The 26217-nt window shown below is 44.8% G+C and overlaps 1 protein-coding gene across 2 annotated transcripts in view; it reads right to left on the reverse strand.

Annotated features, from left to right (window-relative positions):
* Window positions 1-249: 249 nt before the first annotated feature.
* Window positions 250-26217, reverse strand: part of IL17RD (interleukin 17 receptor D) — a 71190-nt gene continuing 45222 nt past the window's right edge. The window contains exons 3-13 of one of the 2 annotated variants that reach the window (XM_019469995.2): window positions 24995-25120; window positions 20306-20424; window positions 19688-19808; window positions 17207-17251; window positions 16963-17114; window positions 15589-15654; window positions 13782-13836; window positions 12903-13013; window positions 11921-12084; window positions 7360-8293; window positions 250-6585 (exon numbers count right to left, since the gene is read on the reverse strand). In XM_019469995.2, coding sequence (XP_019325540.2) covers window positions 6473-6585; window positions 7360-8293; window positions 11921-12084; window positions 12903-13013; window positions 13782-13836; window positions 15589-15654; window positions 16963-17114; window positions 17207-17251; window positions 19688-19808; window positions 20306-20424; window positions 24995-25120 — 2006 coding nt within the window. In that variant the 3' untranslated portion in view covers window positions 250-6472. Of the gene's footprint in view, window positions 6586-7359; window positions 8294-11920; window positions 12106-12902; window positions 13014-13781; window positions 13837-15588; window positions 15655-16962; window positions 17115-17206; window positions 17252-19687; window positions 19809-20305; window positions 20425-24994; window positions 25121-26217 lie in introns of both variants that reach the window. The other variant, XM_019469994.2, reaches the window with a different exon arrangement.

Here is a 26217-nt window from a genome sequence, read left to right on the forward strand (position 1 = left end):
ACAGTCAAATTTCTCCTTGATAGGAGCATCCCTGCTCCTGACTCCACACAGGCAACACATCACTGCCCACCGGAGGGCAAGGCAAACAGCCACGGCAGCAGGCTTCACGTGCAAGAAAGACATACTGGCTACCCTCACCTCCTCACCCTGGATATTCTTCCTCCTTCCCAGAGGCAGAGCCCTTGGAAAGCTGTGCTAGGAACCCAGCTACTCGGGAAACAGGAAAGAGGATCTAGAATCATGAACCACTGCAATCTTAAAACATTTTATTTGATGCAGAAATCCTAAGGTACAAAAACATTTTGCAAATGTCAGCTGTGACCTACTGTCACCTATTTACAGTTATGTACAAATCAGATAAGACATTGTTTTCAATGTAAAAATATAGCACACTGCTACAGTCCTGCTATTCCACCAAACCCCACAAAGGACAAACTTAAAGATGAAACAAAGACAATGGCAACAACCACCATGTTCCAATGTTCCACAGGCTTTCCCCCCCTAGATCGTAGTCACAGGGAGCTTCTGAAGTGAAAAAAAAAAATAGTAAAAATAGAAGTTACCTACTCTCTAAATGAACATGTGGTTTTTACAAAAGTTTTTGCTTTGTCCAGACTCACCATGGTTTTTCTTGAGAGAAAAAACACAAGTTTTACATAACAATTACACATCAGTGTAATAACCCAAAGGAATTTTTTTGTCTAACAGATGGAGCAGCCAACTTTGTCTACAGCATGTACAAATAGAAGAATGCTTCTTTGAATATTCTCCACTGACATTTTACTTGATACAAATGTCAGAGATGCAGTCATAATGGTTTGCTTTTCTCAGACTTCTGATTGTGCAAAACACAGTGCTAGGTCATTTCAGAGCCATAGCCCCAGCCCTTCAGAACACAGGAAAGCTCCTGGAAGAGTCTGTGGTCCCAGCTGAACTTCGGGCAGGAAACAAAGAGCAGGAGGGGGGACAATTGGCCAAAATTCCCAAGAGGTTGTCCCTCACCTTCCTTAAAAATTAGCCCTTAGCAGCTGCTATCTTGCCGGTGATTAAGCTGAAGTCTGAACCATCTAATAATATTGAGTCATGAATTAAAGGCAAGGTCTAGAGGTATGTAAAATAGAATCCAAAATTGGGAGGGAGAGGTAGCTACCACTCAGAAGGTAAGAGTTGGTCTTGAAGAGAATTTTGGAGCTCAGGAATGACATCAGACACATCAGGAATAAGCACCAAGTGTCTGACCAGAAGAGGGGAAAAGAAAACACAATAGAAGACGATTGTTGGGGAGGAATGGATGGGGCGACCAAATAATCCTCAAAATGAATGCAGGTGATATACCATTTTTAAAAAGTGCCATTGTATTTGTAAGTAGTAAGAGAAGCTGGGCACACGAGAATTTCCCTGTAATCCCCATCCTGAGCTTGGCCGTCACAAGGCACCAATGCGAAGAAGGCACCACATTCTGTTTCGGCAACCAAACAGAGTGTGAAGCTGGGAAACAGAAGAGCAGTGAAAATTATTAAGCCCTTGGAAAACAAGAGCTATGAAGAATGGTTTAAGTAGGTGGGATTATTTATCACTGAAATAAAAACACCAGGGGGATGACTTCACTGTGGTTTTCAAATACACGGAAGGTAACCAGCTGTTCTTTTTCCACTACATGCAGAACAAAAGAAGGCTGGTTTGAATTTCTGTAAGATGTACAAAGAACTATCTGATCAGCAGGGCAGGTTACAGAATTTCCCTCACTGAAAATCCAGAATCCCATCCATAGCCATATGTCTGAAATAATTCAGGCTCAGCCCTGGCTGACACCGGGAGGGGGGACATCCTAGATAATCCAAACTTTCTCCCAGCTCCAAAACTCTGAAATTGGAATCCAAGCTATTAGCTTACAGTCAGACTTCCTTTTGTTTATTTTCACCCTGAGCCTGGAAAGGAGGGGACACAGAAAGGATGACCCAACACCCCAGGAGGACTCCTAACTGATCTCTCGGTATCAGGAAAAGCTTTTGTCTGGATACTGTTTCACATCTCCAAAACACAGTCACTTCACAGATCATTTAAAACAGAAGACAATGCAAATACCTGGCTCTAGTGGACACTCGGGGATTCCCTGCCCCACTCCCCACAATGCCTGCTGTTCTCATTAAGTCTTGGCCTAAGCTCAGAATTGCACATCATTTAAAAAATTATGAAGCCAAGAACTAAAACTATAAATAAGGCCCTTTAGGTTGTGGAGTTTAAATGAAAATTGTTCCAAGTGTTATGCTTTTTAAATTGGGGAACATAAATCTGATTTTGAAATTAGTAACTGGCCTGCCTTTCTCTTAAGGCACCATGAAACATAAAGAAGCCCTCAAACATTTCAAATACATTCACAATCGTATCAAACTACCTTGGGGGAGGCAAGGTGGGGAAGAAGCAATCCAGACACCAGCTGCATCTAGCAAGAGCATTTTCTGGTGGTACCAGACATCTGTAATTACCATGAACACTTTTCATTTCAAATCTTACAAGGCAGAGGTAGCAAACTGGCATCTAGTGGGCCAAATCAGGCCCACTCATGTGTTCTGTTGAATCTGAATTGAAAAAAAAAATCTCTTTTAATTTAGCTGCCAATACTTTAGAAAATTAGAAACTTTCCTATAAAATTCCAGATTCTCAGCTTCTCTTGAAAAATGGGAAGATCAGGAGACACCACATGGCCACAAATGGCTGGAGTAGCTGCCCTCCTATGGGTGGGACACGGAGCACTTCAGTTTGCCACACTCCCCACCATGCCCTATGGTCTCTCTGACACTGAGAAGGTAGGTCATTGCCATTTATCACCACACTTCATTGATCTGTCGTCCTGGCCCGCTGCACTGGCACCTCCTGAAGGCACAGCATCCGCTAAATAAAAGCGGCAGTCTTCACCAACGATATGAAACAAGAAAGGCTAACAACCTTCATGCTGTTATTGTCCACATCTCTCCAATAAAGACACAAGGAAGGATTCCTCTCCCCTAAGAACCAAATTAGCATTGAGGTTATTGGGGACCATGGGGTTTTCTTTCTTAAGAGGAAGGTTGTGTCGTTTCTTCTCTAGGAGTAAAATAGCTTTTTCTTCATTTGTTTCTTTTAAAAGATGCTCAACTCTGAAAAAAGGAAAAGTTCTGAAAATCATGTAACTCCACATTTTTGGAGGAACAGTCTTCCTGTTTATTTGTGCTTAAGTCAGGGAACCTGAGACTAGGGCTTGGCTAGAAAAAAAAACACCCCACATTTGCAGCTATGAAGTCGCAAGACTGAACTTTAACATACAAACACACACGACCTCAAATTATGACCCATTGATTCTGATGATGTCATAGTTGCTAAAGACATTTTTGAACTTCTGCTCTGGGACTGTCTTCAGTTATTACTAATGTGTTAACCAAAAATGGTCTCATGACTTTAAGGCCCCATCTCATTTTTGGTTCAAAATGCTATTACCCAACCTGAGGGCCTGGGCCTGTGTCTTCTGATTCTCTCTGGAGATCAATGTGCCTCAAAGGCCCAGGATTTGGCCCTCTGGAGGATCCCCTGCAAGACACTCTGTCCACTGTGTGGCTGGACTGGGTCTGTCCAGGTGGTTCTTGTTGCTTGTGGCCAACCTCTGGGAGAAAAACACACCTTTACCTGGGCTTCCACTTCCCCAATCCATCCCTGGACAAAGCTGACTACGTCAGATGCTAAGTCCTTTCTGTAGGGCACTAGGGAGTTAAGATGAACACCTAGCTCCCTACCTTCAACTACCTTCAAGATTTGCTTACCTGGGTCCTTGGACCTACTCCAGGTGTCCTGCCCAGAGAACACCAGCTAACTTAGCCACACAAGCCTCTTATTCTCAGGACCAAGGCTTTTTATTGAGATCATCCTTATATTCTAATTCTTGTTTCCCCAATTTCAAGAAGCCTGTGATTCAGTAGAACCTTTATCTGAATTCCGTGTTATCATTTCCATTGACTGGAACAATGTATCAGTCAAAAACTGCAGGTCTGCTTAAAACAGATGTTTTGCCTTAATCTACAGGGCAACTGTTCTTATTCCCAGCACAAGATGGGGAGGTTTAAAAAAAAAAAAAAAGTGAAACTAGTAAGGCAAAACCACGAAGTTGGGACATCTCAACACTGTGGTTTTGCTACTTGGTATGTTAGAGTCTGCTTGTGTTGAACATAAGAAACATTAGTATTTCAAAATAAGTATCCAAACCATAAATCCAAATGAAAAGTTTACCTGATTTTTGGTCTAGCACATTTTTTCCCTTGCATTTTCACAAGAAGGAAGTTCATTTAGCAAGCTCTCTGCCCACATGCATGGAGCTCAGTTGATGCTCCCCACCCCCTGCCAGTCCTCCGTGCTGTTCCTGGGGTCGCTTTCTCAGAGATGCATCATTTTCTGTGCAAAGCTGAATATCTAACCTAAAAGTAGCTCCTCGGGGTTCCTTTGGAGCACGTACCATTTCTTGGCTTCAATCTCTCTTGATACTGTTCCAGAGTGAATTTTCACGTTAGCAAGTTTGGACTGACCAATCTCCCTTGCAGAACGTATCCTGACAGTGGAAGGGCAGGGCAGGCATATGTGGGCAGGAGCTCTGCACTTGTCCCAGACTCTCCAGTATCATGGAACATCTCTTCTCCAACCGGATGCCTGGTTCTGTGGGGGAGGTGGTTGTGAGGCTCACTTGTCTCCCCTGCAGAGCAGCTGCAGGAAACTCGATGCCAGAGAACAGACAAACACGTTCTTCCCCCAAGAAGCCCGTCAGCTGCCTTTACAGAGCATGGAGTGTGGCATTTGCATCAAAAATACACACAAACCTCTTCTTTGCAGCAAGGCGGCAAACCTTCCCTTCCCACCTGCTAAGCATGTGCTTGGATGGAAAGTCCTGCCTCATTCTACCTCCCAACCCCTCCTTGAGACATTTCTCAGTGTCTCCCTTAATATTGGTCCTACCTGCTAAAGGAGTAAAACCCAGGGTCCCCTGTGTAGTGCTGATAAAAGCAGGGTGCCCGAAGCCAACAGCACCCACGGAAAGGGTGGAGAAAGATGCTCACAACCCCTCAAGGACACAGGGAGAAGGGATTCCACAAAGACATCATCACACACATGCTAATAGACAAGCAGGATTTGAACAACTGTTTTCCCTTCGGAAGGAGAAATTCTGTAGAAATGTCATTCATTAAAAACAGAACATTTACTTTTCCTTTTTTAAAGCAAATTCTTTCCTCCTAAACTCTAAATACCTATTTTTGGTAGGAAAACAAGAGACCAATCTTTCACTGGGTAAATACAACAGAAACACACAGCGAAACATGATTCACAGGCTGAGTTGTGGGGGGAGTACTTTGAGATTCAAGAATTGAATGACTTCAGGTCTCATGTCTTCTTCAGATATTACAAGAGCAAACTCATCTTTGTGACAGTCTCCCCTCCACCTTCTTAAAATGAGATTTATCATTAGTCAAAACCAGTTCAGCAGATTAAGTGGCTGCCACCTGCACATCGCCATATTTCAATGGATTCTGATCCCTGATATTCTGGACACAGCTTTAGATCAGAAGTCAAATGAAGCACGGACTCCGGCTTCCAATAATCCAGCCCAGTTAGGTATTAGTCTTTTAAAAATAAACTTCCAGGCAGCAACATCTAAGATACTGCACAGTAAATGTAACCCCGGGAAACTTGGTGGGCAGATCCCGCCCCCACACAAAGCCTACTCAAACCAAGAGGCGGTCCTGTGTCCTGAGTTTTGCTGCTTTCTGGACATTGACCAACCTATGTCAGAAAGAATTGTCTAGATGGTCAGCCTGACCCTGCAGCCCCCACCTCAGTGTGCCATGGCACCCACGAACACATAAAGACTCGTATTATGAAAGGTGATACGATATACAGTCACCCCCTCGACCTTTGACTCAGAGCTTTTTTAACAGCCAAGCCATTGTAAATTCTACACCCAAAACAGACAAGAACATCATCTGTAGGAACATGGATTCCAGATAGACTGGCACTTGATTTCTGTGGCTGTAATGGTACTAAAAGTGCTTCTCCACAAAGCATTTCCAATCAAAGTAGCCAACAGCGAATGGGCAAAGTCGGAAGAGATAAATAAAATCTGAATGAGCAGTGCAGGTATTTTCCTGTTTCTCTGTGCATGTTTCCTCCCGACCTCCCAGAGTTGGCTCTAATCCAAGGTCTGACCTAATGTGACCAGCTGCCGTCAGACCTTGTGGACATGCCTTCCAGAGATCCATATGGTTTTAGAAAATTGGAGACTTTGCCAAGATATCAGGTAGAGGGATGGGGCAAGGAGAGCAAGTACTGGCCCGAATTTCACTCCAAATATCCTTGTAGGAGACCTCAGCTCCAAGCAGACTGCTCAACCAGAGAGAAGAGCTGGGGGACCAGAGAGAGGCAGCAGCTAAAGTGGCAATGCGTAGACTCTTCTGTTTTGTTACAAAGGGGCGACTGCGTGGAGTTCACCAGTGTAGCTGCAGCAACCAGGCTCTGCTTGGCACGCCCCAGAGGTAAGGAGCTTGGAAGGGAAGGCGGGAGGATCCTCCTCACCTAAGGAAAGAAGACAGGGCAGAGACACATCATTGCACTTCACTGGGCTGGGGGCTAAGGCCAGAGTGTGGCTGCATCTGGGCTGGGACTATGGGCTTTACAAGCAAGGCAGGCATACCAACCGGCTCAAGACAGGGCACTCTCATCCTGGTGGCAGGCTCCCTTAGCCCAGGGTCAAGGGTTTGCATGCATGACTCCCGCTGGCCACAGGGACCGTAAGGAGCAGTCCCAGATGGCATCCTGCTGGTGCTCCCTTGGGAGGTAGGACTCTTCTACAGAGCCCTCCTACCTGGCCCTGTGCTGAGATATGATGGAGAGAATATCGTGTCCATCAACCCCTGGATCACAAGATGTGGCTTTCAAAGCACTGGCATTGGTGAGGGGTGGTGAACACCTCAAATCCCAACAAAGATACAGGTCCACAGCCCCTCATCCGGTACCCCTGAGGCAAACTGTCTTGGTAGTCAGATGTCTGTGGAGGTCAGGAAGGTGATATAATGCACACACTGCATGTTACATAACACCACTTGTGGGGCCTGGGCAAGCTCACTGTAACTTAGCATCAGTATTTCTGCAGTTCCCGTGAACACTCCCAGTGCCTGGAATAAATCGGGACTACCAATGGAGTTGGGTTACTTCCCATGAGGTTTCATTGCCAATAACTCCACCCGAAAATTAGGAAAACCCTTGCATGGATTTGGGAATTAGGGACAAAGGCTGTGGCCTGCATCAGGAACCCAACCCAAAGACACTCTGGGCTCTCCTGCACCTTACCCAGGCCAGAGGAGGAGGACACGCTCTCCGTCAGTGAAGATGTTTCTGTTTGATCCGCTGAGAGTCCTTCCATTAGGGGCAGAGACAGCTCCGAGGAGGGCACGGATGAGTCGTAGATGCCCGAGTCCCGGGGCATGTCCGAGGGGCTGGCGGCCTTCACCACGTGCAGCAGGGGGCGCAGGACCGAGCCGCTGCCGGGCCCAGGCCCCGCCTCCACGTCTGGGTCCAGGCCCAAGGGCTGGCCCTCCAAGGGCAAGTCGGCCTGCACCCCGGGGACTGCCTCGGCCTTGAGGCAGAAATCGCTGTCAGGGCCTGGTTTGCACATGACATCATTTAACACTAAGCCCGAGTCAAACTTCTCCAGCACTGGCTCCCGGTAGTGAAGTGGGGTAGGGCGTAGGGGAATGAATTGCTTCTCAAACCAGTCGGGCTCCTCATCGATAAATTGGTGCATGTTGCAAATGGCGACGTAAAGGGACCGACCTGATTTGCTGCGAAAGTAGTTCCTTCTGCTCACCTGTCCGGGGTACTGCCCGGGCTCCGGGAGACCGTGGTCTCGGGAGTGCAGGTGGGAACAGAGCTGGGGAAGGTTGTCCATGAGTTTGTACTTGGTGCTCAGGTCCAGGATGCTGGGAACATCTCCCTCGCAGGAATAGTCGAAGTAAACGGTGATGAACTTGCTGAGCTGGGCTGAGGAGCTCTGTTTGGCCTGGCGGAGCTTTTCAGCGATGGCGGACACAGCCACCAGGAAGAGCTCGCCCTTCCCGGAGCCCCGGCCGCTGCCTTTGTGCTTGTAGTTCTTCTTGTCCACAAAGTACTTCATGCCTTTGGAACACACCACGATGATGAACTGGGACTCATGGATCTTCTGGATGACCCATTCTCTCTGTCCTTCTCGGCAAAGACTGAAGTCTTCCCACAAGTCCAGAGCCACCTGGAAATAGATCACAGACTTCACTCACCCCAACCGCCTGGGGAGGGGGGGGGATCAGGTCAGGTAACAAAAACAAGAGTGTTACAGGAAGGTCACATCATACGTCCCTTGAGTATTATCAGCACTGCCGTGTGCAGGCTCAGAGCTGCTGGGCTTTGAGAACAGCTCACATTCTGTGGGTGATGGTCACGTGCCAGGCCCTCTGCATCGTGCCCCTGTTTTAGCCTAACGTGGGGCCATTAACACACTCACCCTATGAGGGAAGATCCTGAAGAGAAATCTGGAAGGTGATGACGGAAGGATCTGGGTGAAGGACTCCGAAGCAGGCAGCAAATGGGGCTCACATCTAGATGCCAGAGCTGCCCACCATGCTGACTGACTCACATCTAGAGAGCGTGACTGACAAAGTAGACCTCCTTGGCCCCAAGGTCAGCCACGCTGTTTACCAGTCAGTCAATGGCCAGAGAGGAGAGGGTGGTGGACTGTAGTAACACAGCCACTCTCCTTAATGCACTTAGTGAATGACTGGCACCTCCCCCCATGACTTCATGGCAATCTATGGGGTCATCTCCCTAGAAGGCCTTTAACCCCAAGGAGCCTCTGGGAGGGCATTTGGGGGGAGGGGCACTGACAAAGGAAGGAAAACCAGGCACGCATGTCCTCTTCAGAGGGCTTCACCTTCTCTGACCATTTTCATGTGATTCTGCTGAAAACGTCTCTTGGCAGTTGTATTAACCTTTCTTTCTGTGGCTCAGAAACTAATTCCTGGGGGTGCCTGGGTGGCTCAGTCAGTTAAGTCTTCAGCTCAGATCATCATCTCATGGTTGATGAATTCGAGTCCTGCATTGGGCTCTGCACTTACAGTGTGAAGCCTGCCTGGGATATTTTCTCTCTCCCTCTCTCTTGCCCCTCCTCCATTTGTGCACGTGCTTGCTTGCTCTCTCTCTCTCTCTCTCAAAAATAAACAAATAAACTTAAAAAAAAAAAAGGGAAACTAATTCCCAGGGGCTATGCCTGAGTGCAGGAGCCACTGTCTCTTATGAGGAAGGGTGTTCTGAAATGATTTTCTTCCTTTTTGGCTCTAAGGTGTTATCAAAGGGAAGAAGGTCCCCAGCATTCACTCACTTGCTGAAAATAATCCTAAATCATCTTATGTTTCCTTAATTCTCACTAGCATTATACATTCTAAAAGCTAACTAGAAATATATACCAAGCATTTTAAAAATTTTCCCATCTTTGACCCAGCAATTCCACTTCCTGGCTTCTATCTCTGGAAAATCATTAGAAAGGAGGCAAAATTGAACTACTGAAGCTGTTTAACAATATGAAATAACTCAATTATAGTAAATTGATATTATGGATCATGTGGCTAAAGTTGCATGGTGCAGTCATGCTGGAAAACAGTATGGAGGTTCCCCAAAAAGTCAAAAATAGAATTGCTCTATGATCCAGCAATTGTACTATTATGTATTTCCCCACAGAATACAAAAATGCTAATGTATCCTGATGTTTATAGCAGCATTATCAACAAAAGGCAAATTATGGAAAGGCTCAAATGTCCATCGATAAAGAAGATGTGGTTTATATACACAATGGAATACTACTTGGTGATGAAAAAGAATGAAATCTTGCCATTTGCAACAATGTGGATGGAATAGGAGGGTAATATGCTAAACGAAATAAGTCAGTCAGAGAAAGACAGATATCATGTGATGTCACTCATATGTGGGATTTGAGAAACTCAACAGATGAGTTGAGGGGAAGGAAAGGAAAAATAAGATACAACAGAAAGGGAGGCAAACCATAAGAGACTCTTTAAACACGGAATGAACTGAGAGTTGATGGGGGTGGGGGATTGGGAGGGTGGGGAAGATGGGTGATGGGCATGGAGAAGGGCACTTGTTGGGATGAGCACTGGGCATTGTATGTAAGTGATGAATCATGAAAATCTACTCCTGAAGCCAAGACTACACTGTATGTTAGCTAACTTGACAATGAAAAAAAAAAAAAGATGTGGCATGTATATATTATATATTATACATTAGATGTTATATATATTTTATTATTACATTATATTATATATATGTCCCGCATGATGGGACATTACTCAGCCATAGAAAAGAATGAAATCTTGCCATTTTCAATGACATGGATGGAGCTAGAGAAGATTATACTAACCAAAATAAGTCAGAGAAAGACAAATACCATATGATTTCACTCATATGTGGAATTTAAGAAACAAAACAAATGATCATTGGGAAAAAAGGGAGAGAGAAAGCAAACCAAGAAACAGACTCTTAACTATAGAGAACAAACTGATGGTTACCAGAGGGGAGGTGGGTGGGGGATGGGTGAAATAGGTGATGGGGATTAAGGAGGGCACTTGTCCTGATGAGCACCAAGTGTTGTATGGAAGTGTTGAATCACTACTGTCTATACTGGAAAATAATATTACCCTGTATGTTTTACTAACAGGAATTTAAATACAAACTTAAAAAGTAATGAAATAAAATGATAGTTTACATAGAACTTTCAATAGTGTAAAAAGTTATTAAATGAAGAGACAGGAAAAAATCATTCCAATCACCCCAAAATGGAAAACTGTATGCATGACTTCATCTATGTAGAAAGGAACTGGAAGGAAATACACCAAGTATTAACTGTGGGTCCTCTTTTCTCCAGGTTGAGATTACAGGCCATTTTTTGTTTTTGTCATCCTTTAGTATTTGCAAATTTTCTACAGTAAGCATTACCCTCGTAATTGGAAGACTTTTTCCACCTGAGGCTAGTTAGTTACAAAGTAGAGCAAATGGGTTGTCTGTGTCTAAAGACTGTGTGGCACCCGCTGGAGCTTGTAATTGGTTTTTCAGTACACAGGCCAATCGGCCCATCTCTGTAGCTTCATGTGTCAGCCTTGTAAATAGGTGTTCCTGACACTAGGGGGCAGCCTCGCTACATGAAAAGACTAAAACCTACCAGGAGGCAGAGTATCAAAGCACAAACAACTTCAATTACACAATTACTGTACAATTCTTGCATTGGCAAGAAACAGAGTGTGCCTTCCATGAGAGCTTCAAACTTCACTCTAAAATTAGCACTATGACATTATAGAAAAGCTACATATTTAGAGCTTAATTCAAAAGAATAGGCAAGAAACCTGAGTGGACTATTTGAGTACTTCACAAATTATTGTTCTCCTTTCTTAGCAAAACTTCTCCAAAGAGCTGTCTAAACCCAATGCTTTATTTTTCATGTTCTCTTAGACCTTTCAAGGCTCACCAGGATATTTTGAGTGACCACCCCCCAACACTCCTGTTGCATGTTTCCAGGGCACATGCTGCTTCCCTCCATGCAACTGCATGGTCTTTTTGATGTTTATAAAACTTCCTGCCAGGTAGGTACCACTAAAGGCTTTTGAGCAGGAGTGTTTCAGGGTTAGGACTAAGCATTAGGAAACATTTAGTGCTGGCGATGGGTAGGACAGACTGAAGAAGTGTGAGGCTGACCCCGATTTGGAAGCCAGCCCCTGGTGGAAGGCAAGAGTCACCAAAGGAGGCAGGGAGGTGGTGAGGAGCATGGGAGCATGTGTCCTGCCCAGGGGAACAGAAGAGACTTCAGACTCCTCACCTCACAGCCGCAGAAGTCCTGGAGGAAGTAGGCAAAACACCGGACAACGTTCATGTGATTCTGGCCATCTTTACTGGAATAGCAGAGGAAAACCTTCGGCCGAGGCCAGAGCCTCTCTCTGGGGAGTGCCGTGGTGTACGAGGAGGACTCAGAACTCTCTTCATCTAAATGTGAATATATATTTTCTAAATTGGAAAAGAAGATAAGGTTGATGCCTATGAGCAATGCTTTGTCCTGTTCCCTGAGACTCAGGACCTAATGCCATCTTCAAGAAACAACAGTTGACATGTCTGCCTGAGCATGTGCCCAGTGCGCCCCACCCCCCCAGCCCCTGGGGACACCACCGGGAATGGGACAGCTGATTTCTCCAGCGGAGCAACAAATGGCCAAGATTTGTTGTTCGCCTGACACTGACCTCAAGTAGGCTGGGAAAACTGCAGGGACCACCCTGGCCAGCAGAGAGCACCCAGAAGCAGCTGGTGCTCCAGGTGTTAACTACCAGACCAATTAAGCACTGACAGCTGAGCTTCTTAAACAAAAGGGGTGGGCGGGAGAAAAGAAAACCCTTTTACTGAGGTATAACTTACAAAGTATATAACTCTTAAGAGTACATCTCAACAAACTTTTATCTAAATATATACCTGTGCAACCACCACTCAGATCAAGGTATGAAACATTTCCAAGCTCCCCCAGGAAGTTCCTTTCCAACACCTGACTTTTATAAGTGATCACGCCCTACCTCTGCCCTTACACCTTTAAACTTCCTTTATGTTCTTGAATTTACTACCTTAAATTTGAGAACAGAATTACAGCTTCGTGTTCATGGCTCCTGAGGTTAAAAATCAAGCATTTTAATGCCAGGAACTACAGGAGCTATGTGGCTTCCCAGATGCCCACTCTGGGTGGGACCAAGGGCTCCCAGGCTCCCTCTGTTGGCCGTGGTCCTGCCAACCTGGGGGGAACACACCACACAGAGAGATACCTTGTTGCTTCTTGCGGCACATCACGGTGAAGAGGGTGGCAAATGCGGAGATGACAACCAGAGGCACAGTGATGGCAACAGCCCTAATGGGCCCGGCCCACGGGGAATGTGCTGGGAAATTTCAAAGACAAGAGGCTTGAAACTTAAGCAGCACAAGGTCAAAGGGAAATCTCCCCCCCTTACCTTTTTAAACACAAGCTGCATAACAGATTCTAGAACCTCTTGACCACATTTCTCTAGTACTGGTCTGGTGATTATAAAAGGATTCCTTTTAAAGGGTTATAGGATACAATACCACAGTTAGAGTTGCTGGAACAGTAAATACCTATGAGTGGGAATTCTGCCCAAGGAAACCTCACCTCCCACCACTTTTCTTCCAAGGACAAGTGACTATTTAGTCCCAGCTACACACAAATACACACCAACCACACTGGCGTCAGTTTTCCAGGCACTGACGTTAGGATGGAAGGAAAGTCAGCTTTGATGGGATAGCTTTTCTTTTTATTGTTTTTAAGTTTATTCTGAGAGTGTGCATACACATGTGAGAGGGGGAGGGACAGACAGAGAGAATCCCAAGCAGGCTTTGCACTGTCAGTGCAGTCTGACTCGGGGGGATGTGGGGCTCAATCTCACAAACTGTGAGATCATGACCTGAGCCAGGTGAGCCAAGATCATGACCGGAGCTGAAATCAAGAGTCAGATGCTTAACCGACTGAGACACCCAGGCACCTCTGATGGAACATCTTTTTAAAAGACAGGAGCTCAAATGCTGTGTTTTGATTTTGTAAAACATGAAGTATAGAATGTTATCAAATAGCATGGTCTGCTGTAGTCCTGTGCCAACATTTCCCACAGAAAATTAAAAAAAAAAAATCATACCTGGCTTTAAGGCATAATGCATCACTTTTCTTGTTGTATTAGTGTCATCCACCAGCTACAAAACAGAGGATGATGTATCATTATTTTATAAAAGTGATAACATCTCAACAGATTCCGTCCATGTTTCCCTATGTAGACAGTGGGGGGTAGGAGGAAGGAGAGCTGCTGTCTATGATCACAAATGAGCCAGGACTAGACATTACATCAGATCCATCTCTGCTTTACCAACTCAAAACCCTCAACCTCATCACCTTTCCTTTCATGAATCAAACGTGGTTCATTCATTGATGAATCAGCTGGTGAGTTCCACATTCTAACAATCTTCAATTACAACAGCATCCTACCACTAATTTTACGAGGCCCCCATTAATGCTTTAAGAGGGTTTAAAACCCTCTTAAAACCACATACTGCTACCAAGTCATACAACCAGTGTTTCTCCTAAAATGTTGAAACATGTTGGTTTCTCTGAATAGTGGGGCTATGGGCAAATTTTTAATTTCATTTCCTATTTTTCTTTTTTTCTATTTTTGTTTGACTCCTATTTTTTGTAGTATGTTTGATACTAAAAAAGTAATCTAAAATAAAGAAGAAAAATATATATCCCTTGCATGCTTTTTTCCGTGGTATTTAGAACTTCATATATATTAATACAGAAAATGTCAGCAGAAACCTAGAGAGGGATAGGCAGATATAATGGACAGCACTTTTGCTGTTTTATTACTAAAAGTTTTTATTTTTTTATTTTTATTTGAGAGAAAGAGCAAGCGTGTGAGTGGGGGAGGGGCAGAGAGAGAGAGAGAGAGAGAGAGAGAGAGAGAGAGAGAATCCCAAGCAGGCTCCACACACTATCAGTGCAGAGCTCGATGCCAGCACTGTGACATCATGCTCTGAGCCAAAACCAAGAGTCAGACGCTCAACCAAATGAGTCACCCAGGCGTCCCACTAAATAATTTTTAAATCTAAATTTTTAAAAACATATTTTTGTAGTATGAAGATGTAGGGGCCCAGGGCAGGTTGTCCCTGTAGGTATCACAATGGCCTATTGATAAATACTTTGAAATGAAGTTACTTGGCGAACAAGCAAGGACACTCAGACCCTCCCTTCTGTCCCCCTGAAAGCAGGAAACAGATCTCCCATATAACAAATACTCTCACTATACGAACAAGTAAAAACGACATCCTTCTGGTCTGAGATAGGGACTTGAAAGTCGAGAAAGCTGTAGAAACAAACCTTGTTATTTTTTTCTAATTTATTACCTCAGCCTAAATTCCACTTAGAATTCCTTATTAAGTAAAGCTCCCAAACATCTATTTTCTTTATCCTGTCAACTCCTCACTAATTTAGTATCTCTTTGTTTAAAAAGTATAAAAACTACACCTGCCTTTGTCATTTCTTTGGGTCTCAATTTCATTATTGGGCCTCTGTGCCCATTCAGTAAGACTCTGGTTTTTTTCTCCCCATAATCTGTCTCATGTCAATTTAATTCCTAAAACAGCTAGAAGAACCCAGGGAGGAAAGAAGGAGGCTTCTTCCTCCCCTACAAAGGAATACTGTCTAAAAATTCTAAATCATGGACTATATGGTTTCATTAAAATATTTATATGAAATATTTGAAATAATGAATGAGAAAAATCAAAGATTGATTACATATAAACTTTTTAAAAAGCATGTTAAGGACCATGTAAAAATATAATTGTACACACCCTCGATGGCTTGAAATTTTAGTGTTTTAAACAGTGGGAATTCTACATGAACTAGATTCATTCTGTAGAATTAATAATAGGGCTTTCTTGAGTTATACGTACCTCAATTATATAATCCCCAGGAGAAACATTTTGAAGGAGGCAGCTGGTTGTCTCTGTATTTTGCTCCTGCAAAGAAACAAAACACTTTAAAACTCACTTCTTGGATAAAGGTCATCTGGACTGCTCTTTTCCCCCTAGAGCTGAAGGAGACTTGCCACCAGTCTTAATCATGTTCAGAACACTTTGATTAGGGCAGAAAGCAACCATGTGTATCTGCTACATGTTATCTGAGTTTCACTTTGATAAAAAGGCCCAGGAGAGCCCAGGACCAACCCCCCAACCCCCATAGTCTAAACTTAGCTGGTGATGCCTTCAGCAGGCATATGTCATCTGAAGACAAAGAAACTAGCTAGAATACCCTTGACTTATTGAAAGGGTGAGGAAAGAAATTACCCGCCCATGTTTGTGCATGTTTTATGTGCTGTAATTTTAACTTGAGCAGAAGGTCAAGGAAGATCAATGACACAGATGAGAGCCCACAGGAAAACAAAACTCAACAATATAGGAGCATCCAGGAAGGCACTAAGTTCTGCTACCCTGACCCAAACCCTCTCCTGGTGCTCGCTAGAGGCGATCTAGCAGTTCTGTGCACTTGCACCAGACATCTTCCCCTCTTGCTGGCCACCCTCAGTTTAAGAACTTGGCTGCTGAGCTTCTACTTGACTTTGGCCTATGTGTAAAATCAGTAGGCCCCTAAAATCCTAGTGGTTTGGCTCCTAGATGTGGCATTTCCACTGACTAGCTGTGTGACCTTGAGCAAGCTAGGTGACCACCTGAGCCTCAGGTTGCCCATCTGTAAAGTGGGGTGACAGCAGCCTCTGTTGCATAGAGTTGTAATGATTCAGTGAGCATAAAGCACGGTGACCGGCACACAGTGAGCGCCCAATTAATGTTTAAAATGTAGCAGAAGGAACTAGAAATACTTCATTCTTTTGGCTCCTTGGTAATATCTTTCCCAGGCTACATCACCATGGGGATAGCTGGGGTGTAGGTAACTGGGGAGTGAGGATATCCCTAAGACTATGCTGGAATATCTACCAACTGCTGAGAGTCAAAGCCTAATGTTCATGTTGAACCACCCAGATTCCAGGGGCCCAGGGGTCACTTTAAAACATGTACTATTCCAGAGGCACCTGGGTGGCTCAGTCGGTTAAGTGTCTGACTTCGGCTCGGGTCATGATCTCACGGTTCGTGAGTTCGAGCCCTGTGTCAGGCTCTGTGCTGACAGCTCAGAGCCTGGAACCTGCTTCAGATTCTGCATCTCTCTCTCTCTTTCTGCCCCTCCCCCACTCATGCTCTGTTTCTCTCTCAAAAATAAACATTAAAAAACATTTAAAACATGTAGTATTCCTTAATGTACACATAGCAGCTCACCTGTTTACAGGTCTTTCGCTTGAAGGGCCCTTCATGCTTGAGCTTATAATGAAGATAGAAGAAACGGAAGCCAAAGGTGTGTGGTGCGTGGTCAAAGGACACCTGCATGTCCAAACCGTGCTGGGTGATGTTCAGGTTCCGAGGCTTCCAGACTGGGAGGAGGAAGGACTTGGATGAACACCCAGAGGCCACCCCGACACCACTGTGCTGGAAAGACTTGACGGATAGGAACGGCTATACTCACAGGGTTTACAGGCCAGGTTGTCCGGCTGTAGCAGTAGGTCGCAGGCTATTAAGAAAGATGTGTATTTTTAGTTATAGTACAGTCTGACATTTTCCTCATGCAATAATTCAATAAAATGTAAATATATGGCGCTGGGTACTGCTGGTCAAAGGATAAAATAGATCAATTGAGCAATGATTTCCGGTACAGTGCAGTTATATCTCATGAAAATTTAAATTGTACAATATAAAAATATTAATGCAGTTCATTTTGTGCCAAATAAATGGAAACAGTCACCCAACCTTTTAAAGCTTGTCAAGCATTACATAGTTTCAAGGCCAGTGGGACTGTGTTCAGCCCACGGCCACATGGAGGCTCTGTTTCAGCTGTAAACAGAAGTGACGCCAGCCTGCTCCACTGCACAGGTGCTTAGGCGCAAGAGAACTTTGGAGTGATCCTAGTAACTGCCTTGGGTTGTTTTCACATTTGCCAGCATTCTATTTTAAAATCCTTTTGGGGGTGTCTGGGTGGCTCAGTCAGTTAAATGTCCGATTTCAGCTCAGGTCATGATCTCAGGGTTCGTGAGTTCGAGCCCCAAGTCAGGCTCTGTGCTGACAGCGTGGAGCTTGCTTCAGATTCTGTATCTCTCTCTCTCTCTCTCTCTCTCTCTCTCTCTCTCTCTCTCTCTCTCTCTCTCCCCCCCCCGCCCCTCCCCCACTCATGCACATGCACACTCTCTCTCTCTCTCTCTCTCAAAAATAAATATATAAATAAATAAACATTTTAAAATCCTTTTGATGGAGTCTAAAAATGGCATGCAGGCATCTACTAAATAGTGGCACCAGCACTGAAAACTAGGCTGTAGAGTTTTGAAACAGGACTTAAATGTGATAAAAACACAAGAGAGGGGCCAAACAGCTAGTCCAATATGCCATGTTGCTAACCCAGGGAGAACCTTCTGGAAAATGTCCACATACTGCCAAGAAAATCAAAGGCAGCATCACGATCACAGGGCACGGAAATGGTGATAAACACATCTCCCGCCTCTGCCTCACCCCCAGATAGACACAATGATTCTGATGGGAAGACTTTATCTTAAATTATGCTAGTTCTGATTAAGGCAAGCTTTTCTTAAACATATTTGAATCCTCTAACTGGTTCTGTGTAAGGCACTGAGATGTAAAATGCATATAGTCTTTGCCCTATGGAATCATATTTTAATTAAGAAAATGAGACCAAACTGTTATAAAATAATTGTGCTGCACAGGAAACACAGTTTAAAAAAAGAAAAGAAAGGCAAAAAGAAAACAACCAGAGTGTGAATGCTGCAGCTGAGAACAAAAACATCACAGAGGAGGAGGACGGCAACTGGGCCACATAGGAAGGGCTGTTGAGTTGGCCTGACAGCTGACCATCAGGGGTCTGGTATGCCGGACAGAAAGACTGGACGGGAAGGCAAGAGGGAATGGCTGCAGGTTTCAGGATGCCTCGGCACCAAATCTGAAAGCAGCGATTCAGGTTGAAGAAAGACACACCACACCGTGCACAGAACAGACGGGAAAGGGTTGGCTGGTCAGCATGGTTGGCTGGAGAGTGTGGACTCCAGAGTCAGACTTCTGGGTTCAAATCCCAGCTCCCACCAGGCTCTTTAATCTCTGGGTGTATCACTGCACATGTAATAAGTGGACATGAGAGGATTAAATTCTTGAAGGGTTGGAATGGGGGTAAACTGAGTCAGTGTTTAGAAAGCATTTAGGGGTGCCCTGTGTGGCTCAGTTGGTTAAGTATCCAACTTCAACTCAGGTCATGATCTCATGAGGTTTATGAGTTCAAGCGCCGCGTCGGGCTCTGTGCTGACAGCTCAAAACCTGGAGCCTGCTTTGGATTCTGTGTCTCCCTCTCTCTCTGCCCCTCCCCTGCTCATGCTCTGTTTCTCTCTCTCTCTTTCAAAAATAAACAAACATTAAAAAAAAAAAAAAAAAAAAAAAAAAGCACAGGACCTGACACGTGAAGGTTAAAAAAACAAACTTTCTAGAAAAAGGCAATCTCAGGGTTGTTGCTTAATTTTCTTAATGTAATCCTGAAAACAGGCAATCACTCACAGAAGCCACCTTCCTGATGACAGGTAAAAGATGGATTATTTCACGCTCTCCCCTTCACCCCAAAAAATCAACTTCTACTGTTTATTCCTGCTCTTCTTTTTTCCTAAATGGTTTTAATATATGGCTGTCTGACAGCACTTTAAAAAAAAAAGAAAAAAAAAGAAATCAAGCATCAACATCTACTCTTGAACAAGCGTGAAATGGGTGTCGTAGGCAGTATTGGGTGAATACTGCCTAGGCCAAATCCTAATTCTAAGAATTGCTTTTCTGGGTACTTTTCCTGGATGCTTTTCTCCTCACGATGCTGGTGTCATACCAGTATTTGGTATATTTCTCCAAAAAGTCATTAGAATCAGGAGCAATCTCATCATGGGAACCAGGCAAGAAAGGCCATACTCACCGCGGGTTCTGAAGAAGAAAGGGTGGTAATTGCTTTCATTTTTAATGGAAGGAAAAGGGACGATCTTCACAAAGTAATCCGTTTCAAATTTCATATTCAGGAAAGGTTGAGATTCCATTCCCTAAAAGGGAATAAAAACAGACATGATATCATGAAGAAATTACCCACCCCTCCACCTACACACAGGACCTTCAGTCCTCTCTGATAGTCACCCAGACACCGCTCCAGAGCTAGGGGCTATTTTCTGGACCAAGTTTAGGTTTGGATCCCTAACCGAAATAAAGACTGACAATGCTGCCTGTGCTCTGGCAAAGAAGCCCTAGGTGGTGAACGCGGAACCTCAAAGCTGGTGGGGAGGAGTCCGCGTGCTCTTGAGTGCACAAAGCCACCTTCCAGGACATGTAACCTGAGAGGTGTGTTTACCAGCGAGAGGTGCTGGAGGGTTTCTCTGGGTGTGGAGCAGGCTCAGGGTGTTGCCGAGCTGTTTCTCGCCCACCTTGGCAGGAGGGGTGGACCCCACAGCCCCTCCTTCTCCAGTTTCACAGACATTCAATAGACCATTCAGACGCCCAGAACAATGGCGTGTCTCCAGGGGCACATTCCCCGCGTGTGACTTACAGTTCTTTTGAAGCTACTGTTGAGCTGCTTTGGGTCCTTTAGAATCAGTTGTTGGCACCGTCTTCCCTCTGACTTCAGCTCCTCCAGTATTACTCGAAATCCTTTTAGGAATTCGATGCCTAAGCAGAGCAGAATGCTTTTATTAAAAGCCGACCTAATTACTTTTGAACACACTTTCCTTCCTCCAAGATTACCATCCTTTCCACCTACACAACGGAGGTAAAGGAATTCTTACTTTGGCTAGCACATCTGAGTCTTACAGAAAGGAAAACCACATACCCCGCATTCCTCTGGTACAGGCCAGGTGATTTTCTCCATCCCATCATTACTAATTAATTAGCTCTAATCCAGCCAGCTACTTCACAAATGCCCATTGCCTCTGTGACATTAGGGTTCAAATATATAGACTCAAGTCACAAGTGATCCTAAAAGTCTACAGTGGAATACACAATTTCTAGGTCCTGACACAGAGTGTATTCAGCTGATGGTAATTCCCAATGCTGACTAGGGACTCCCGTAAACCATGTTTCTGCTTTAAGTTTTCGTCCTATATTTTGCTGGCATGGTTCATCCAAGTAATGCACAAAATTCCCAACAAAGTGTGTGCCTACACCCAAGGGGTTTCTAGACTTGGGATTAAATAGCTCAGAACGCCCATGTGATTGACAAAGTTCTTGCTCTAATCATGCCTGAAAGGCAGACACCCAAGGGCTGCCCAGTGTGCGCTCTTCATACAGCCCTCAGAGGCCCCGAGACGCCCACAGTGCCACTGAAAGACGCCCGGCCCAGCCTCCCGCCACCTGAGGATTAAGCTCCGCTGATCACAAGAGCCAGTACCAGTGCTCTTCGTCATTTGGAGACTGGAGCGGTCCGACTGCAGCTGGAGATCCCCAAAGCCGGCCTCAATTGGCACGGTATCGATTTCGCATTCTTTCTGAACACTAGACAAGGAGACAATTTCAACCCTTCCCCTCCCGGGGCAGAAGTAATGACATAGGATGCAATTAACCAGGTGGAAAAAGTACCGATGGCAAAGGACAGGAAAATCTTTTTCGAAAAGGTTCTTTTATCCTATAATTATTTGATGAAGAACACGTATTTTATGGTGAGTAGGGCAAAGGAGTTACAATTAGAGCTTCACATTTTCAGGGGTCACGGGGTACAGTGTGCAGGCACTGACTCTGCTGTACTGTATTTCAAGTTTAAAGCTTCCTGTGGGGGTGAGAGCCACCTGACCCACAGCCCAAGATTCAGATACAACAGGAGCCACAGTCTCTGACCAGCAACTAAGATTTAATTCATGTCATGTCCCTAGAACTCCTGTTTAACAAAAGCTGGATGATTCATATAATTAAAGACTGCGCACCTCACAGTTTCATAAAATTCATCAGCTGAGGTAGGAGTAGGTGGTTCTAGTCCTTATTTTTATTTATTTTTTAAATGTTTTTTCAAGTTTATTTATTTAGAGGGAGAACACAAGTTGGGGCAGAGAGAGAGAGAGAGACAGAGAATCCCAAGCAGGCTCCATGTTGTCAGCACAGAGCCCGACGCGAGGCTCGATCCCACAAACTGTGAGATCATGATCTGAGCCAAAATCAAGAGTCAAATGCTTGGGACACCGGGGTGGCTCAGTCAGTTAAGGTCCGACTTCGGCCTGGGTCATGATCTCACAGCTTGGGAGTTTGAGCCTTACGTCGGGCTCTGTGCTGACAACTCAGAGACTGAAGCTTGCTTCCAATTCTGTGTCTCCCTCTCTCTCTGCCCCTCCCCCGTTCTCTCTCTCTCTCTCTCTCTCTCTCTCTCTCTCTCCCCCCCCCCCAAAATAAATAAATGTTAAAAATTTTTTTTTTAAAAAAGGGTCAGATGCTTAACCAACTGAGCCACCCAGGAGCCCCTAGTTCTTATTTTTAAGAGGTTAGCGTGAAAAACCACTATGCCAAGTCTGGCAGGTGGGGGTAAAAGCAGCAAATGTAAACCTTAACGCCTTTATCACAACACTCTGAATTCCTTTTAGTTACACGTTTAACAACTTTACAGAGCAACTTCCCATGAAGGGACGTATTTACTCCTTCTCATCATTTAAAACTCATTAATCCTTCTGGCATCCATGGGAGGAAGGTATTGTCCTCATTTTACAAATGAGGACATAGGTACAGAGACAATGACTTATCCGGGATCACACAGGAATTAAATGGCAGATGTGGGATTCAAACCCAGGAGTGTCTGGCTCTAAGCTAGTACACTTTTTTTTTTTTTAACGTTTGTTTATTTTTGAGAGACAGAGACAGAGCGCGAACAGGGGACAGGCAGAGAGAGAGGGAGACACAGAATCCGAAGCAGGCTCCAGGCTCTGAGCTGTCAGCACAGCACCCGATGTGGGGCTCAAACCCACGAACCGTGAGATCATGACCTCAGTTGAAGTTGGACACCCTTCTAAGCTGGTGCTCTTAACCCATATGCTTTTCTGTCACCCAAGGAGTTTTTTTTTTTAATGTATATTTATTTTTAAGAGAGAACACAAGTGGTGGAGGGGCAGGGAGAGAGGGAGACAGAGGATCTGAAGCAGGCTCCGCACTGACAGTTTGAGCCCAACGCGGGGCTCAAACTCACGAACCAAGAGATCATGACCTGAGCCGAAGTTGGACACTCAACCCACTAAATCACCCAGGCTCCCCAGGACTTTCCTTGATAGAACCTGATAGAAACAGAACCTGTCCACCCACAAATCGTCATTCAGGAAAAGCACCACATTCTGCCCTCACTGCTCCACCTGTTAGTTTTCCAACCACCTAGCTTCCATCCCTTACTTGCATTCTAAAGGAGACTGCAATTTGTCAGGCCAACCCCTCAACCGTATAGCCTTACATGGAATGACCACTTCCTGTTGATCCACAGAGAATGTTTTTATCTTTAAATGTTAAGATAATGTTATTTTTGGAAAACCCACTGGGTTCAGACCCAGCAGTATTTACACGGATAAATGAGTCAGGCCCATGGATCTAATCCTTCGTCCCTCACTCTGCACTCACCTCTCCTGCAGTCTGGTTTTTCTGAGAATTATCCTGTTCAGATTAAGAAATCCAGACTTTATGTTACTTTTCCCTTATCCAGATTTCTTTTTCTTTTTTTTAATTCTAAGATTCAGTGGCAATGTCAAAGAAACAGGTTTGAGGACCAGGTTTTGATGATGATAACAGTAGCCATTTTTTTTTCTTCTTAAAGATTTTATTATTATGCTTTTTTTATTTGAGAGAGAGGGAGGGAGCACAGCAGAGGAGAGGGGCAGAAGGAGAGAAAGAATCTCAAGCAGGCTCCAGACTCAGTGCAGAGCCCAATGCAGGGCTGGATCCCACCACCCTGGGATCATGACCTGAGCCAAAATCAAGAATCGGACACTCAATCAGCTGAACCACCCAGGTGCCCCTAAAGATTTTAAGTAATCTCTACATCCAACATGGGACTTGAACTCACAACTGAGATCAAGAGTTGCATGCTCTACCAACTGAGCCAGCCATGTGTCCCAATAGCCACTGTTTTAAATTTTAAGAGCTCTTTCTAGAGATGGCTCGCTGACACAGTTGGATGACTCTTGATCTCAGTGGTCGTGAGTTTGAGCTCCACACTGGGTACCCAGATTATTTAATAAAAACTTAAAAAATAAAAGAACTCTCTAGAAATACTGCGTGCATGCGCGTGTGTGTGGAAATCGTACAAAAACCAGGAGGCCGTCAGTCATCTTCACATCACAGATGGGGAAGCCAGGGCTCAGCAAGGCTTAGCAGCCTCTTGTGGCAGGTAGAATCTGGGTTCACACCCAGGCCCATCTGAACAAATGAGCCCTGACCATGTCCCCCACCCAGCTGTCCCATCCTCTCTTATATCATCAACTCATTAAAGAGGACAAGCAAACTCTGCCCTAATCTGAATCTGACCAGATAATGCGGGTTTGCTTTTTTTCTGTTACTTCATTTTGAATTTTTTTCAGCCCACACAGTTCACATAAATTCAGTTAGTTGCCAAGATTTAAAAACTATTGACTTTAGAGTCACTTGGGTGGCTCAGTCAGTTGAGCATCCGACTTCGGCTCAGGTCATGATCTCATGGTTAGGGACTTCAAGCCACGTATCGGGCTTGCTGCTGTCAGCATGGAGCCCATCTTAGATTCTCTGTTCCCTCTCTCTTTGCCCTTCCCCTGTTTGCTCTCTCAAAAAAAAAAAAACATTTTTCTTAAATTATTGATTTTATGGATTCTTACGAGCACTGAGATATTCCTGTAAACTCACAACACGTGCCAGTGCTGTGCCCGGATATCCATGTGGGCATACAGATGGCCAATGCTGGATGCTAAAGCCATTATGCCCTTGGACAGGTCACCTGTCCCCTGGCTACTGCTTAGACCCAAAGGCTAAGGCTTCAGCACGATTTATTGCCATACACTATTATTCTTCAAACCCACATCTCTCTCAGTAACAGCCAAGGGAACAAAAGATGAGCCATGGGGTACAGTATTAAGCTCTGTACATGCCCAGGAAGTACATGCAATAAAGCAGGAAGCATATCTGTGCCCAAGCACACCTAAGCTACACGTATGTCAAGACCTGCCTGGCCCCTGCAGGTTGTCACACTGGGACCCTTGCACTGGTCACCACCCACACAGGCCACATGCTGGGCTCCATTTTGACCACTTACCAAGGGCCCCTGGGGACCAAAGAATGGTGACTGCCACTTGCTCATGGCAAGCATACTGACTGATGGTGATGTTCTGGGCATCAGCAATCACGTGCTTCCCCACTGGATTCAAGTAAGTGGTGCAGTCTAGACAGTTGCGAGAACAAAAACAGTTAGATTAAAACTTTAAATTTTACAATTTTTTATTCCCAGGTTCATCTTCTCAAATTACAAAGAGCCATCTGGAGGCAGCCAAAGCCATTCTGTTTAAAGACGTGTGCCTCAAAAGCCCAAATATGACAGTAAAGTGTGACTACTTGGGAAACTGTAAGATGCAGTCGTGGAATTTATTTATAGCACCACCACCATCCCACCACCACCCCCCACAAGTTAACTTCTAGGACAGCATTAGGGGAGGATCATATACAGTCTGGAGTTGGACTATGTATCTGGCATTAACTTTTTTTTTTTTTTACTGTTATGACATCTTACCTAAATCAAGAATTATTTACATTACTTCCATCAGTTTTCAGCATTAGAGAGTGATCTGAAGCAAAACCAATGGCTAAATACTGGGGCTTGTTTTTAGAAGAAACCTGGAGGCAAAGTGAGCAGGGAAAGGAAGTAATAGGGTAAGACTCATGGGGGAGGGGCGCACAGCAAGACAGTTAAAACAATCCAATTAGTACCTGCAAAAGGTACTAACTGACTTCCTGATGAGTGAAGCACCTCCAGTGTTAACTGGCATCGCAAAGGGAAAACACCATGTGTTAATCAAAGACATCCACAATGCCCACCAAACCCAAAGAGTTCCACATTACTCAGCCAATGAAGACCCGATTCTCTGATTTTGCCTGAGGACATTACTTGCAGCCAGGTGTCAATGTGGCCACTACCACGTGAGCAACTGTGACACCTGGTATTGCTAAACACATCTTCAAAGTCTACAGAATCCTAAAAAGCTGCCAGAAGCTTCCAGCCAGACTCAGCATGGGACTCCAGAGAATGGCCGTGGGCTGTTCTGGCCACTGACGCAGGGGAGAACCATCGGCCCTCCTCGGCAATTTTTTTAAGGTTTTTATTTATTTACGTTGAGAGAGAGAGAGCGCGCGTGCGCGCGCGCGCGAGTGAGTGAGCAGGGGAGGGGCAGAGACAGAGGAAGAGAGAGATTCCCAAGCAGGCTCCACACCATCAGCACAAAGCCCAATGCATGGTTTGAACTCACAAACTGTGAGATCATGACC

The sequence above is a fragment of the Panthera pardus genome, unplaced genomic scaffold, assembly GCF_024362965.1.
Source record: "Panthera pardus isolate Hobbes unplaced genomic scaffold, ASM2436296v1 HiC_scaffold_8, whole genome shotgun sequence".
Classification (NCBI taxonomy): domain Eukaryota; kingdom Metazoa; phylum Chordata; class Mammalia; order Carnivora; family Felidae; genus Panthera; species Panthera pardus.